Raw genomic sequence first — 13,321 nt, 5'->3', positions numbered from 1 at the left:
AATGCGCAGCTTCCAAGTTTGCGATTTTCAGATGCATTGAAATCGATCTGAGCTCGAAAAAATCGAAATTAGGCAACGAAAATTGGTTTTAAGTCAAGAAAAGAGTAGAAATAGTCAGAAGTATCGTAAATTTGACAAAAAAGATGTAGAAGTTCTAAAATTAAGGAGTAGATGCACTGGTATGAAGTTTGAGCCCTGGCGCGAGAGGCTACAGGCTTGTGTCCTATTTCTCCTTCTCAGGGGGCCATTTTGCGGAAAATTTGGAAAAATTGGCAAGTCGGGGGTCAATTGGAATCAGAGGGATTTTTTAAAAATTTTAAAACGCAGAATTGGGATAGAGTAGCTGCACGCGCTGCGTGAGACTACTTACCTATATTCTATTCTGCGCTCTGAAGCTTCAATTTCGCGGGAAATTCAGAATAAATGACTGTTATGAGGTGAGAAAGAGTAAATTCATTAGCGATGTTTAAGACCCGTTGCGAGTAGCTACATGCTCGTGACCTATTCTGCTCTCTAGAGCCTCCAATTTGGAAAAAGTCTGACTGTTTTGGGATCAGTTCTAACTATAGACAACTTTTAAGAATATAGTATTACTGAATAGTAAATAGTAGCATCAAATTCAGAACCCGCTGCGTGCGGCTACATGCCTATATGCCCAATTTTTATCTCTGAAGCCTTCATTTTACAAAAAAAGGCTAAATATGATGATTCCAAGGTCGGTTTCTGCTGTAGGTATATTTTATAACTATATTTATGTTTATTTCATAATAATCGACTATATTGTTATTTGTGTCTGGAAAATTGTCAAAAATAATATGATTTTCCCAATAAGAAAATTTCTACGTGAAAACATCCTGTTTTGACTAACTCCCAACATTAGAACGTCTCAGCACCTATACTAGATATCAAGTTTCTGTGACCTCTATGACCAACAAAATAACGGATCCGTTACCAAGTCGCCATCTTGCGCCATCTGTTGACAATATTCTGAACTATTTGACCATTTTCTGATAATAAAATCTTTTATTCCCGATTTTTTGACCACTTATCAATGCCATGGCGTCGCTAGTTGATAATTTGGAACAAACGCACAGCGCCATCTTTGAACAAAAATCTGAACTAATTTTTATTCCAGGTTATTTTCTAACCAAATTTATCTAAAAAATAATTGAGAAAGGTTGTAAATAAAAATAAAATTTAAAAATAAAAATGGAACTTAATAATTCAAAATTACGGAAAATAAATTTGAAACAGAGGAAAGCGAGCGAAAGATTGGCGCGTGATTTAAATATTAAATCTTGCGACAAACCGACAAAATATTTATTACTTTGTAATGCAGGACTAGTTACCGGACTAAAACGTGAATTATTAGAATTAATATTAAACAAAATAATTTCAGTTAATTATGAAATAATTTTGCCGCGAGGGAAATCCTATTGTTTTATTCAATTTTCGGATGAAAATTTCGCGTCGACGGTTTATGAAAAATTGAATGGAAATTTCGATGAAAATTTGAAAATCACTTTGTATTTTATTTATTGCGAATCGATTCCGAGGGAAAGTGAGAGCGAAGTTGGCGATGATCGACTTCCGGGTGGGCTGCAGGTTCTGGAAAATTTTATCAGTCGAGAGGAAGAGAATCGATTGTTGGAACTAGTCGACTGGGATGAAAATAACGATAATTCAGAACTTAAACATCGGAAGGTTAAACATTTTGGGTACGAATTTTGTTACAAGACCAATGGAATTAATCCTGAGCCTATTGAACCAATACCGGGAAATTTGAATTTTCTCTATGATTTGTTTGAAAAATATGAGTGGGGGAAATTCAAATATGACCAATTGACAGTTAATAGATACTTACCAGGACAAGGTAATTATTTTTTTTTTTTTCATTTTGTAGTAAAATTAATTTTTTTGATTTCGATTTTTATTTTTGGAAAAATTTTGAATTTTTAATATGGGGTTGTTGGTACTCATTTGAAAGGAAATTTCATTTTCGACATGAAAATAATGATAATTTTTGAAAAAAATCAAATTTTTGAAATTATAATTTTGAATTTTAAACATGGGGATGTTGGTACTCATTTGAAAGGAAATTTCATTTGCTACACGAAGATAATGTCAATTTTTGAAAAAAATCAAATTTTTGAAATTAAAATTTTGAATTTTTTTGAAAAATTTTTAATTTGGAACATGGGGTTGTTGGTATTTATTTGAAAGGAAATTTGATTCTCTGCATGAAAGTGATAATAATTTCAAAAATAATTTTTGAATTTAAATTTTTTTGAAAAAATTTTGAATTTTAAACATGGGGTTGTTGGTATTCATTCGAAAGGAAATTCTCAAAAAAATACACTGTCCACAAAATAAAAAAAAATATTCTCAATTTTCAGGCATCCCACCACACATTGATACCCACAGTGTTTTTGAAGACACAATTCTATCCTTATCATGCGGCAGTTCATGTGTAATGGATTTTAAACGTGACAATAAAAAAATCCAAGTGAACTTACCAGCCCGTTCATTGCTAATAATGTCCGACGAATCACGTTACGCATGGACCCACGGGATCTGTCCTCGTCACCATGACATTGTCCAACAAAAACAATCTGATAAAATATTAACCACCAGTGCAGAACGAGGGACCCGAATATCTTTCACATTTCGTAAAATTCGGACAGGTGACTGTCAGTGTAATTATCACGAGCATTGCGATTCAAAAAAATCTAAGAGACAAATTGATAAATCAAACGCTTCATTACTGGAATCTTCTTATGTCCATCAAGTAAAATTTATTTATTTATAATAATAATTAATTATTGGGTTATTAATAAAATAAAATACAGGTTTATGATGAAATTTCAAGTCATTTTGACGAAACCAGACACAAACAATGGCCAAATGTTATTAAATTTATTGACTTCATTGATCCCGGGAGTATAATTTTAGATGTCGGCTGTGGTAATGGTAAATATTTGACTACAAAAAATGGATTATTTAAAGTAAGTTTTGGTTTTTTTATTTTTGTCGAGTTAACTAGTCAATTTTTTTTTTAAATTTAGCAAATATATATAGGTATGTGTATGTATACATATATGTACATATATATAATAAGAAAGAGAATTTAATAAGCTTTAAAATGAGTACCCACAAGCTGTACTTATTTTTATATATTTATTTCATACATATATCAATATATATATAAATATATGTAGGTATGGAAAATAAATATAGCTTATGGGTACTCATTTTGAAGATAATTTTGTGAGCTTTCAAATGAGTACCCACAAGCTATACTTATTTTCATATATATATATTAATATATATAAATATATGTAGATGTGAAAAATAAATATAGCTTGTGGGTACTCATTTTACAGAGAATTTTCTGAGCTTTCACATGAGTACCCACATGCCATACATTTTTCATTTATTAATTACATATATATGTAATATACATAAATATGTGTCCCCTCTTTATATATAAATTATTCAGTAGTTTAATTTGAAAAAATTCTGACTAGTTTCACTTTAAATTTTCTATTAATCAGCTAATTGACTAATTAATCAATGAAATTATTAAAGATCGGTTGCGACCGAAGCAGCGGACTCTTGAACATTTGCATAAAAAAATCATACCAAGTATTCAAATCCGACTGTCTAAAACTGCCAGTTAAATCAAATTCCTGCGACGCTGCGATAAGCATCGCAGTAATTCATCATCTATCGACTCCGGATCGTCGTCGGGACGCATTCATTGAATTGATCCGCGTCCTCAGGCCCCAAGGAAAATGTCTCATCTACGTCTGGGCTAAAGAGCAACGTCGCAATAAACAGGACTCCGCTTACCTCAAACTAAATCCAGGTAAAGTTAAGGACGTTAATCATAAAAATATTAAATTGTTCGAGGATCTAGAACTTCCGGTCCATGAGAACAGGACTGATTTTTGCCACAACGACGTCATGGTTCCATGGAAGACCAAAGATGGCGGAGAATTCCTGAGATATTATCATGTTTTTGATGAAAGTGAATTCAGAAGCTTGTGCGAGAGCTTGGAAGATATTATTGTGAGAGATATTTATTATGATCAAGGAAATTGGTGCTGCATTTTGGAAAAAAAATAGTTGATTATTTTTTGTAAAATATATCAATTAAATTTTATCAATTTCATGTTTTTTTATTTTAATAAAAATTTACTTATGGATTTTAAAATCGACTACATCCTTATTATTTTTAAAAAATTTTAAGTGATGGTCCATTTTACCCCTTTGAAAAATCTGAAAAAATTACAGAATGCCACTCTTACTATACAGAATTTATTCACACTGATTTTTCCAGACCAACAATCTACCCCTATGGACTTAAATTTCAAAATAGCAAGTGGTCCATTTTACCCCCTCATAAAAATTTTCAAAAATTAAAGAACATTTTTTTTTTTTATATAGAATTTATTGACACTAGTCTGATTTGTCGGAACCTACTCCTAGATGAACTAAAATTTCGGAGATGCAAACGACCCATTTTACCCCCACTTAAAAATTAAAAAAAAATTAAAAAATTTTCCTTATTTTATACAGAATTTATTCACACCTCATTTTTCGGACCCGACTTACCCCTACACGGACTGAAATTCCAAAATAACAAATGGCCCATTTTACCCCCTCGTAAAAATTTGAAAAAATAAAAAATTTTTATTTCTCTTACAAAATATTCACAAATCATCAAAAATCTAAATTAAAAAAATTTTTAGCTCTGCTAATTTCACCTCCCTATTTTCCTCATCCTAATTTTTTTTTACCAAAAAAAAAAAAAAAAAAAATTCATTTAGCTCCTCCAAAATTATAAAATTAAATTTTTTCCCAAATTAAATTTCATTTTCATTTATGTCCTCAAAAAAAAATAAAAACTTTTTTCCATTACAAAAAACTTAAACTTTTAATTTGTTCCTACAAGTGACCATTAACAAACTTTGACAAAAAAAAAAAGAAAAAAAAAAAAAAAAAAACTTGGAAAACTTAAATAAATTAAAAAGTTTTAAAGTTACTCATCCGTAAAATTAAATTCACCTGATTAAATAAATGCAAGGCGAAGTAAAAAAAGTAATAAATAAATAAATAAAAAAAAAATCTTAAACTTAAATAGATCAACAAGTGAAGTTTTAAACTCTGGGAAGCTTGCAAGCTCCAATAATCTACAACACCTGATCGTAAACTTTAACAACTTTCATATATACGTAATAGTAGTAGTGAAAAGTTTAAGTGGTGAGAACAACCGCTCGGTACAAGCAAGGGCCTTGTAAGTTTGTTTGACGTAGACCTGGCCAAATTACCCCGACGATTTTCTTACCCATTGGATTGGGTGATGTGTGATGTCTTGAATGTAATTCACGCCTGAATTCAACATCGAGTGATAATCTCACTCTCGAAGACTCGACAGTATCGATAATTAGTGGAGTGTCGTGTGCTAGGCATGACCAGGCAAGATGTGCGCTTTCGAGGGCGTAATTTTTAAGCTCCTTGCAATTTTCGATGCACGGGTAATCGTATAGTGTAGTTCTGAGTTGGTCCATAACTCGCGATGCAACTTGCCGTGTACCTGTTGAGTATCCAGCTGTTGCTAATTGGCGGCGCATGCAAGCTTCCACATCGAGCGACAGTATGAGCCCTTGTTCCTCGGCTAATGCTGACTCAGCCCCGGATAAGATTTCTACCGCCTCGTGCTTTCGGGATGATTGGATGCTGTCAGCGATTCGCCAGGATAGCTGGAATATTTTTATCGTTGGTTTTAGTGCTTTTTTTCGGTGAAAATGATAAGATAGATTGAAAGCTCGGCCATTTTTGGAATCAGGGGGAAAAATTACATAGAAGTATACCCGAGCTTTCGGATTTCTGCAAGCTTTTATGAGGGAGCTTTTAATAAAATGAAAAGCTATCAAAAATAATTACAAAAGTAAGATTATTTATTATATGAATTTTGTAGTTTGAGCTTTGTAAGAAGCTTTCAAGAGCTTTTAGACTAGAGCGTACGGAGAGAGCTTTAATTTTTAGTTTTGTTAATTTATTTAGAGAAACTGCGATATCATTTTTTGTAAATTATTAAGACGTGAAGGAGCTTTGTCACTCAAGCTTTCAGTCGTAAGCTCTGAGCTTTATAAATTATATGAATTTGAACTGAAGTCAAAATTTATTTTTAGTAGTTTTATCAGAAAATATATTTGCAAAATTTATGGCAATGTCGATTGAGTTTTCGAACACTTGAAATATGAAAGCTGCTTGCAAGTTCATTAATATCTGTAGTCTCCGACATAATTCAAACCGGAAAATGCATGAGCTTTTATACTTACTCGAGCTTTTACTTCTCGGGCTTTTCGAAAACTGAATTTCTAAAATTTTATAAATATCTAAATAAAATATTTACAATATTTATTGAGCTTTCGACCACTTAAATTATGAAAGCTTCTCGCAAGCTCAATCATTTCTGAACTCTATGACATTGTCACACTAGAAAAATGCCCGAGCTTTTACACTCACTAGAGCTTTTACTTCTGGAGCTTTTCAAAAACTAAATTTATAAAATTTCAAAAAATACCTAAAAAAATTATTAGCAAAATTAATTGAGCTTTTAATCAGTTAAAACATGAAAGCTTCCCGCAAGCTCGGGCATTTTTGTACTCCCCGATCTCAATCTAATCGATAACTACCCGAGCTTTTACATTTACTTACACTCTAAACGTTTCTTTTACATCAATTCTCAATGACAACTGATACATAATCTACGTAAAGCTCTTTTAGAAAATTGCTTTTCTCAATCGCTTTATCGTTTATCGTGCCGCGTAAAAAAAGCTTCAAAGCGCCTGAAAAGCTTCATCTAATGCAATTACTCTGATAAATAATAACTCACAACGATAACAGAAAAGAGGATTTTGGCTTTTAGATCCGTAGCTTCTTTGAGAGGTTCCAAAGCGTCTAGAGCATCAAGAGTATGCAAATGTGCTTGCGCGTACAGCGCTGCGTATTTATCCCTCAGTTGCTCCGTAGTCATTGTGACCGCATGAGCTTTTTTATTGCCATCATAATAATTATTATTATTATTATAAATTTCTCCAGGTAACCCAGTGAAGTAGGGGCAAGGTGGTTCGGGGCTGTAGCTGTCGTCAGTGTGATACCCAGCGCTACTAGACTCAGCCACGTCGTATTTTTCATCCTCGGCAGCGAGAAAATCGCAGGACCAATCAGACCTCTGTAGATTTTTATTTGAAATTTAAAAATTTAATTGGCGGGTTTTTTAAATAAAATTGTTGGTATGGAAATTTACCGAGTCGTGAGTTTTGTTCATCATCTCCAGCACGATCCCGCAAGCTCGGGAAAATTGTAAGAGTCGGGCTGCCAGGGATGGCTGCTCTTTGGTCGCATTATCAGCACTAACACCAGCACTGGCACCGGCTGAGTTGTAGAGGGTGTGAGTAGAGCTGGAACGTATTTCGATGTTATTTTCCCCAGTGAATTTCCTTAAAGATGTCCACTGACGCAGAGCTTCTTTGTCCTGTTCGACTCGACGTAACAATTCGGTAGATAACTCTGTCAAGTTACGCCCGTTGGCCTTCTCTAGGGTATTCAGTAGACTCTGATTATCAATGAGACGTTGTTGAACCTCGCTGTATTTCAATGACAAAAGTCGCTGATGTGAAGCAGATTTAAGTCCATGGGGATCGCCTGATAAAATTTTAGATTTTGGTATTGAGAAAATATTTTATCGAGTGAATCTTATCTATAAGTATGAGGGCAAAGATATTTTTGGAGAGTTTAGGAAAACTTGGGGTAAGTTGGTCTGAGTAGTGAAATTATTTTAGATTTTTTTCTTTGGAGTTTTGATAAAAATTTTTGGTTGGCTTGTAAAATCAATATATCTTCGAAACTATGATAGTTATGGGAATTATCAAAGAATACTTTTTTGTCGGAAATTAAATTTCCTACAAAAAAGTATTCTATAAATTTTCCCGTAAAGTTGAAAATTTAAAAGTTACAGAGGTTTGATGTATGAAAAAATTTTTGGTAATTTTGATCAAAATTTTTTACTGACTTTTAAAATCAAAATTTCTTCGAAACTATGACAGTTACGGAAATTATTAAAGAATACTTTTTTATAGAAAATTTAATTTCCTAGAAAAAAGTATTCTTTAAAAATTACCATAAAATCAATAGTTTAAAAGTTACAGCCCTATATAGATAGCAATTATAAATACTTGTCATTTTCCAAAAAAAAATATATATATAAATGTATACATATATATAGACTCGAGTCTACGTTAATTTTACAGGCGCGTAAAAATTTTTCAAGTGTGTAAGTTAAATGACTGTTCAAGATTAATTAGATCTTAATGAGCTCTGGGAGATTATTTGTCGCCTTTATTATCTGGGGAGAAAACTACTTTTTTGACTTCACCGACTGATTACTCGACACCTAATAGCCCTCAATTTTTTTCCAACCCTCAAAAAACCTTAGAATCCTCCCCCTTAATTTTTTATAATCAAATTTTACAAATTTCAAATTTTTTTCCTAACCCTTCAGCCTCTCAGCTCACAACTCCTCACCAAATCATACCCCATAGCTTCCATCGCTGTCAAACCCATCGAGAAAACTCCAATCTACCCACCCCCATCCCCAAAATCCCATAAAAAAATTTTCCCCACCCCCCACAGGCTCCAAAACCCAAAAACTAAATTTTGGAAACTTGTTTTTTATTACTCTAACCCAAATTACCCCATGTAATAAACTTGAAATAAATTTTGGTAGCCCACCTACAAAACTAGATACCCAGAGCTTGAAAATAAATTTTTAATTTTTAATCTGCGATTTTTTTTCACCAAGTTATCAAAGTTTTGGTCTTGGACGAAATTCAAAAGTTTGTAATTTCCCGCTTTTTGTTAATTTTTAATAATTTTAATGCATATTAAAGCTCACAGCTTACCTTTCGATCTCCTGGAAGCATCTTTACCAAAATTATCAATCTTGTGTAGTGCAAGTTTGTAAGCGTCAATCATAGTTTCAAGTTCATCCTTGAATTTAGCTGTTAGCGGTAAAAGTTTAGTATCCTGCTGATGTCCAGATCGTTTATCCTCACTGGTAATTTGGCAGGGTATCGGCCCGTGTTTTCCCAAGCCCTCAATCGTTTCGTCTAGAGCTTTTTTACGATTAACTAAAAGCTTGCGCGTATTAGGATAAACATGGGAAATATATGTGATAAGTTTTGTCCAAATTTTAATGCGCTGTTGATCTTGACAGACGGAAATAAGATGAACTACTTTCCAGAGTAGTTGTTCGACCCTCAGTAAACGTGACAATTCATCTTGTTGTATTTCTCTGTTATTATTGTTGCTATTGTTATTGTTGAGACCAAGTTCAGGCAACCGGGAATACAAAGCTTCTAGAAGTGATAAACTTCGTGGGAGAGTTTCGATCACCAAGTCCACGGGAAAGTCTGTTAATGTTGATGCTAAAGTGCATCGTGGTAGTTTTGTTAGAAAATTTGCCGCCTCGCGGTACTGACGTCCTTCGTACAATCTTAACAATCTGTAATTATTATTATTATTGTTATGTAATTAATTAAAATGGGAAAAAAAAATTTTGGATGCTAAGGGAAAATTTCTGAGGTAATTTCCTGTAGTTTAAGTACCCACATCGATATATTTGGATCACATTAATAAATTCATTGCTTATATGTACGTATTATTGATTTTATGACTAAATAAATTTTTTTGTAATTTTGATCGTATGGCTGTGTTAGTTGGGTGATTTCATGAAGTTTGAGTACCCACATCGATATATTTGTGTTAGAAAAAAAAAAAAGTTCAAAAATTAATATTTTTGATTAATTAAATTTTTTTGAAAAATCAATAATTTTTAGGTATTAAGAATGTGATGCTGAGTAAAATGAGTACCCACAACAGTATATTTGGAGTAAAAATTTTTGAGATACAAAAAAATTGTTAATTAATGATTCAATTAATCAATAATTATAATTTTTTAAAAGTATTGATGTTGGTACTCAATCAACGTGGAATTTTATCAATAACTCCAAAATTTGACTTAATTTGAGAAAAAAAGTTTTCTGTTTCATATAATTAAAAAAAAAACAGTTTCGTAAGCAATTAATTGGTAATTAAAGTAATTAATGATAAGATATCAGTGTGGGTACTCATTTTACAGGGAATTTGATAAGGGACGTCCCTATGGAAACCATTTTACGAAAAGATTGACAGGAAAAATTAAAAAAGATCGAAGGCCGAGAGGTGAAATTCATAAAACTTTTTTTTTACTAATTAAAGGGATTGATAATTAAATTAACATATCAAATCGTTAAATTATACTTTATATATATATATATATATATCAAATGTTCTAAACAGCAATATATCGTGACATACGTGCTTAGCATATTTGTGTAAAAGACAATTTAGTGGGTAACTGTGTTTTCGTGTGTTTAAAATTAATCTCATGTACCCGTAAGCATCATCCCCAAACAATTTGCATAGGAAATGAGCGTGTAAAACCCTCTGCGATCGACAATTTATAACATCTGATTAAACAACAACCTTTCGAATTAATTTAACATAACACGACTCATTTTATAAAAAAGACAAACATACAAACTAATTCAAAGTAATCAATTTCAACGTAATCATTGTCACTGAAAAATAGTAAAAACAGTTTCTCTTTTTTAAAAAGTCATTCAAATTTACTTTACTTTAGTAGTTTTTAAATTATTGTTAATTCAAGAAAATTGCACTGGGTTCAGAAATTTTCGTTACTGAAAATTACATTTTCTTGAATCAAGTATCAACAACATATTTTTTAATTAAGACCCGATTTTACAGAAAATTTTTTTTTAAACTAAGATATTTTAGGTTAAGGTTCATTTTTCTTGGTTCAAGTTGAGCTCCTTCTGTACTTGATCCAAGAAAAAATTTCTTGAACAAAGAAATTCAAGTATTTAAAAATTTTGTAAATTATTCTTAATTCAAGAAAAGCGTACTTGGTTCAAAAAATGTGGTTTATCCACTTAATTGTATTTTCTTGGATCAAACATAAATAAAAAATTCTTGAATCAAGAACATAAATTTCTACGAAGAAATTTTTTTGAACAAAGAAATTCAAGTTTTCAAAAATTTTTTAAATTATTCTTAATTCAAGAAAAGTATACTTGGTTCAAAAAATGTGGTTTTATCCGCTTAATTGTATTTTCTTGGATCAAACATAAATAAAAAATTCTTGCATCAAGAACATAAATTTCTACGAAGAAATTTTTTTGAACAAAGAAATTCAAGTATTCAAAAATTTTTTAAATTATTCTTAATTCAAGAAAAGCGTACTTGGTTCAAAAAATGTGGTTTTATCCGCTTAATTGCATTTTCTTGGATCAAACATAAACAAAAAATTCTTGAATTAAGAACATAAATTTCTACGAAGAAATTTTTTTGAAATAAGAAATTCAAGTATTCAAAAATTTTTTAAATTATTCTTGACTCAAGAAAAGTGTACTTGGTTCAAAAAATGTGGTTTTGTCCACTTAATTGTATTTTCTTGGATCAAACATAAACAAAAAATTCTTGAATTAAGAACATAAATTTCTACGAAGAAATTTTCTTGAACTAAGAATTTTTTAACGAAAAAATAAAATAATTATCACGAATCAAACCTTCTTAACGCGACCCGAGGATTAGTAACTTGAAGATCATCACCAATAACCGCGTTATCAAATCCCCAGTATCTTGTTCCCCTGATATTTATTTTATCCGTTGATTTATTTGTCCAAACAAGCCGTTGCAAACAAGGATTCCTTGATCGCTCAGGTCTTATTTTTTCACACGAGTTAATAAAACCCGTGGTGGTTCTTTTGCTCATTTTTTATAAAATTAAATAAATCAAATAATTAATTGTGTTTAATAAAATAAACAACATTTTAATTTAAAATAAAGTGACACCGTAGTAACGAGTAGGCCGTACAACTCAAGACTGGCGAATTCATCGTGAGTTACTGTACACTTGAGAAAGTTATTACTTTGTTGTATTGCCATACGTTAAGAGAGAAAGAAAAAGAAATTTTTCGCTTTATCGCCGATCGCGACTCACTCGCGAGCCGCGAGACCTCATTGCCAACTCGCTAACTGACACGATATATTTTATCCTATATATTCTTGTAGATCATCTTCATTTTTTGTACTTGCGGCTGATAAAAAAAAAATTATTAATAGCCAGAGATTTTAGGGGACAATTTATTTATGATCTTGGGGTGAAATGGCCAGGGTTAAAATTTTTCAAAGTGCTTCCACTTATGTGGAAATGAAAGGAATTATTTTTCATGAGTAGCTAAAAATATATATGAAAATATATGAAAAAAAAAAAATCTAATTTTTGTAATGGAGACTTAGAATTAAAATAATGGCTAAACTATTGAAGATAGGGGAAAAATGGATAGGACCTAATTTGTAGAGGATAAAATTTTGAATAAAAAACTAGTCTATGAATTTTTATGAAATCTTGATAGTTTGGAAGTTATGATAACTTGAAAAATTTATAAGGATGTATGTATAGATATATATGTGTATATATGGAGTATTTGCCTGGAGGGAAATAATAACAATGGTAATTTAAAGAGAAATCAGTGAGAAAAATCTTAATTTGTAAAATAAACAAGATTTCCTTCAGAAAGCGGAAGAAAATTAAAATGATGATACTTAAGTTATTTTTCTAATAATAGTGACCTAGTGACCCGCATACCGATCTTCTTCTAAGGATGTTGATCTCTTTAACCGGGCTCTTTGAAAGACAATAACCTTACACATCTATATCTATATGTGTCTAAAATTCATATATAGAAATTTTATAGAGAACGGAAAAAAATGAAGGATGCATTTTTCTGGAAAACATGTTTTTTGGAAAATGATTTGTTCTTTAAAGGCGGGGCTGGTTGTCCCTACATGAAATTTTCGTAATTGACTGACTCGTACTTTATAGAATCAACCGATTCAAAAAAATATTTTTTTTTCCGTTTTCTAACTCGAAACCTGAAATTTTCGTTTAGTCCAACTTCAAAATTTTCCATTTTTCTGCAAAAATTCTAAAATTGTCTTCAGTGACCAACTTGACCTTTTACTTAGTAGAATCTACCGAAAAGTCAAAAAAATATTTTTTTCCGTTTTCTACCTCGAAACCTGAAATTTTCGTTTAGTCCAACTTCAAAATTTTCCATTTTTCTACAAAAATTCTAAAATTGTCTTCAGTGACCAACTTGACCTTTTACTTAGTAGAATCTACCGA

General features: G+C 31.4%; 2 protein-coding genes across 2 annotated transcripts; one reads left to right on the top strand and one right to left on the bottom strand.

The window, feature by feature from the left end:
- The first annotated feature begins 1,146 nt into the window (after positions 1-1,146).
- Positions 1,147-4,774, top strand: LOC103574650 (alkylated DNA repair protein alkB homolog 8). The gene is made up of 4 exons (XM_008554149.3): positions 1,147-1,873; positions 2,397-2,788; positions 2,850-3,005; positions 3,589-4,774. Exons 1-4 carry the CDS (start codon positions 1,210-1,212, stop codon positions 4,126-4,128), a joined length of 1,752 nt encoding a protein of 583 aa, XP_008552371.1. The 5' UTR covers positions 1,147-1,209; the 3' UTR covers positions 4,129-4,774.
- Positions 4,775-5,066: 292 nt separating this feature from the next.
- On the bottom strand, positions 5,067-11,996 carry LOC103574651 (conserved uncharacterized protein). Its single transcript, XM_008554150.3, has 5 exons — positions 11,700-11,996; positions 8,973-9,574; positions 7,319-7,716; positions 6,905-7,243; positions 5,067-5,765 (listed from the first exon to the last, which is right to left on the bottom strand). The coding sequence occupies exons 1-5, from the start codon at positions 11,903-11,905 to the stop codon at positions 5,259-5,261; spliced, it is 2,052 nt and encodes a 683-aa protein (XP_008552372.1). The 5' UTR covers positions 11,906-11,996; the 3' UTR covers positions 5,067-5,258.
- Between the last annotated feature and the right edge of the window lie 1,325 nt (positions 11,997-13,321).

This window comes from Microplitis demolitor, chromosome 4, assembly GCF_026212275.2.
Source record: "Microplitis demolitor isolate Queensland-Clemson2020A chromosome 4, iyMicDemo2.1a, whole genome shotgun sequence".
NCBI lineage: Eukaryota > Metazoa > Arthropoda > Insecta > Hymenoptera > Braconidae > Microplitis > Microplitis demolitor.
This window is presented reverse-complemented; position numbering and strand designations above follow the sequence as displayed.

What these genes read in the sequence shown, in the direction of transcription:
- LOC103574651 (XM_008554150.3), bottom strand. Translation starts at nt 11,905, where the DNA reads ATGAGCAAAAGAACCACCACGGGTTTTATTAACTCGTGTGAAAAAATA. An exon ending in CCTCGGGTCGCGTTAAGAAG is followed by an intron (nt 9,575 to 11,699) that starts GTTTGATTCGTG and finishes TAATAATTACAG; the next exon opens with ATTGTTAAGATTGTACGAAG. An exon ending in TGAACAAAACTCACGACTCG is followed by an intron (nt 7,244 to 7,318) that starts GTAAATTTCCAT and finishes AAAAATCTACAG; the next exon opens with AGGTCTGATTGGTCCTGCGA.
- LOC103574650 (XM_008554149.3), top strand. Translation starts at nt 1,210, where the DNA reads ATGGAACTTAATAATTCAAAATTACGGAAAATAAATTTGAAACAGAGG. An exon ending in TAGATACTTACCAGGACAAG is followed by an intron (nt 1,874 to 2,396) that starts GTAATTATTTTT and finishes CTCAATTTTCAG; the next exon opens with GCATCCCACCACACATTGAT. An exon ending in CAAAAAATGGATTATTTAAA is followed by an intron (nt 3,006 to 3,588) that starts GTAAGTTTTGGT and finishes AAATTATTAAAG; the next exon opens with ATCGGTTGCGACCGAAGCAG.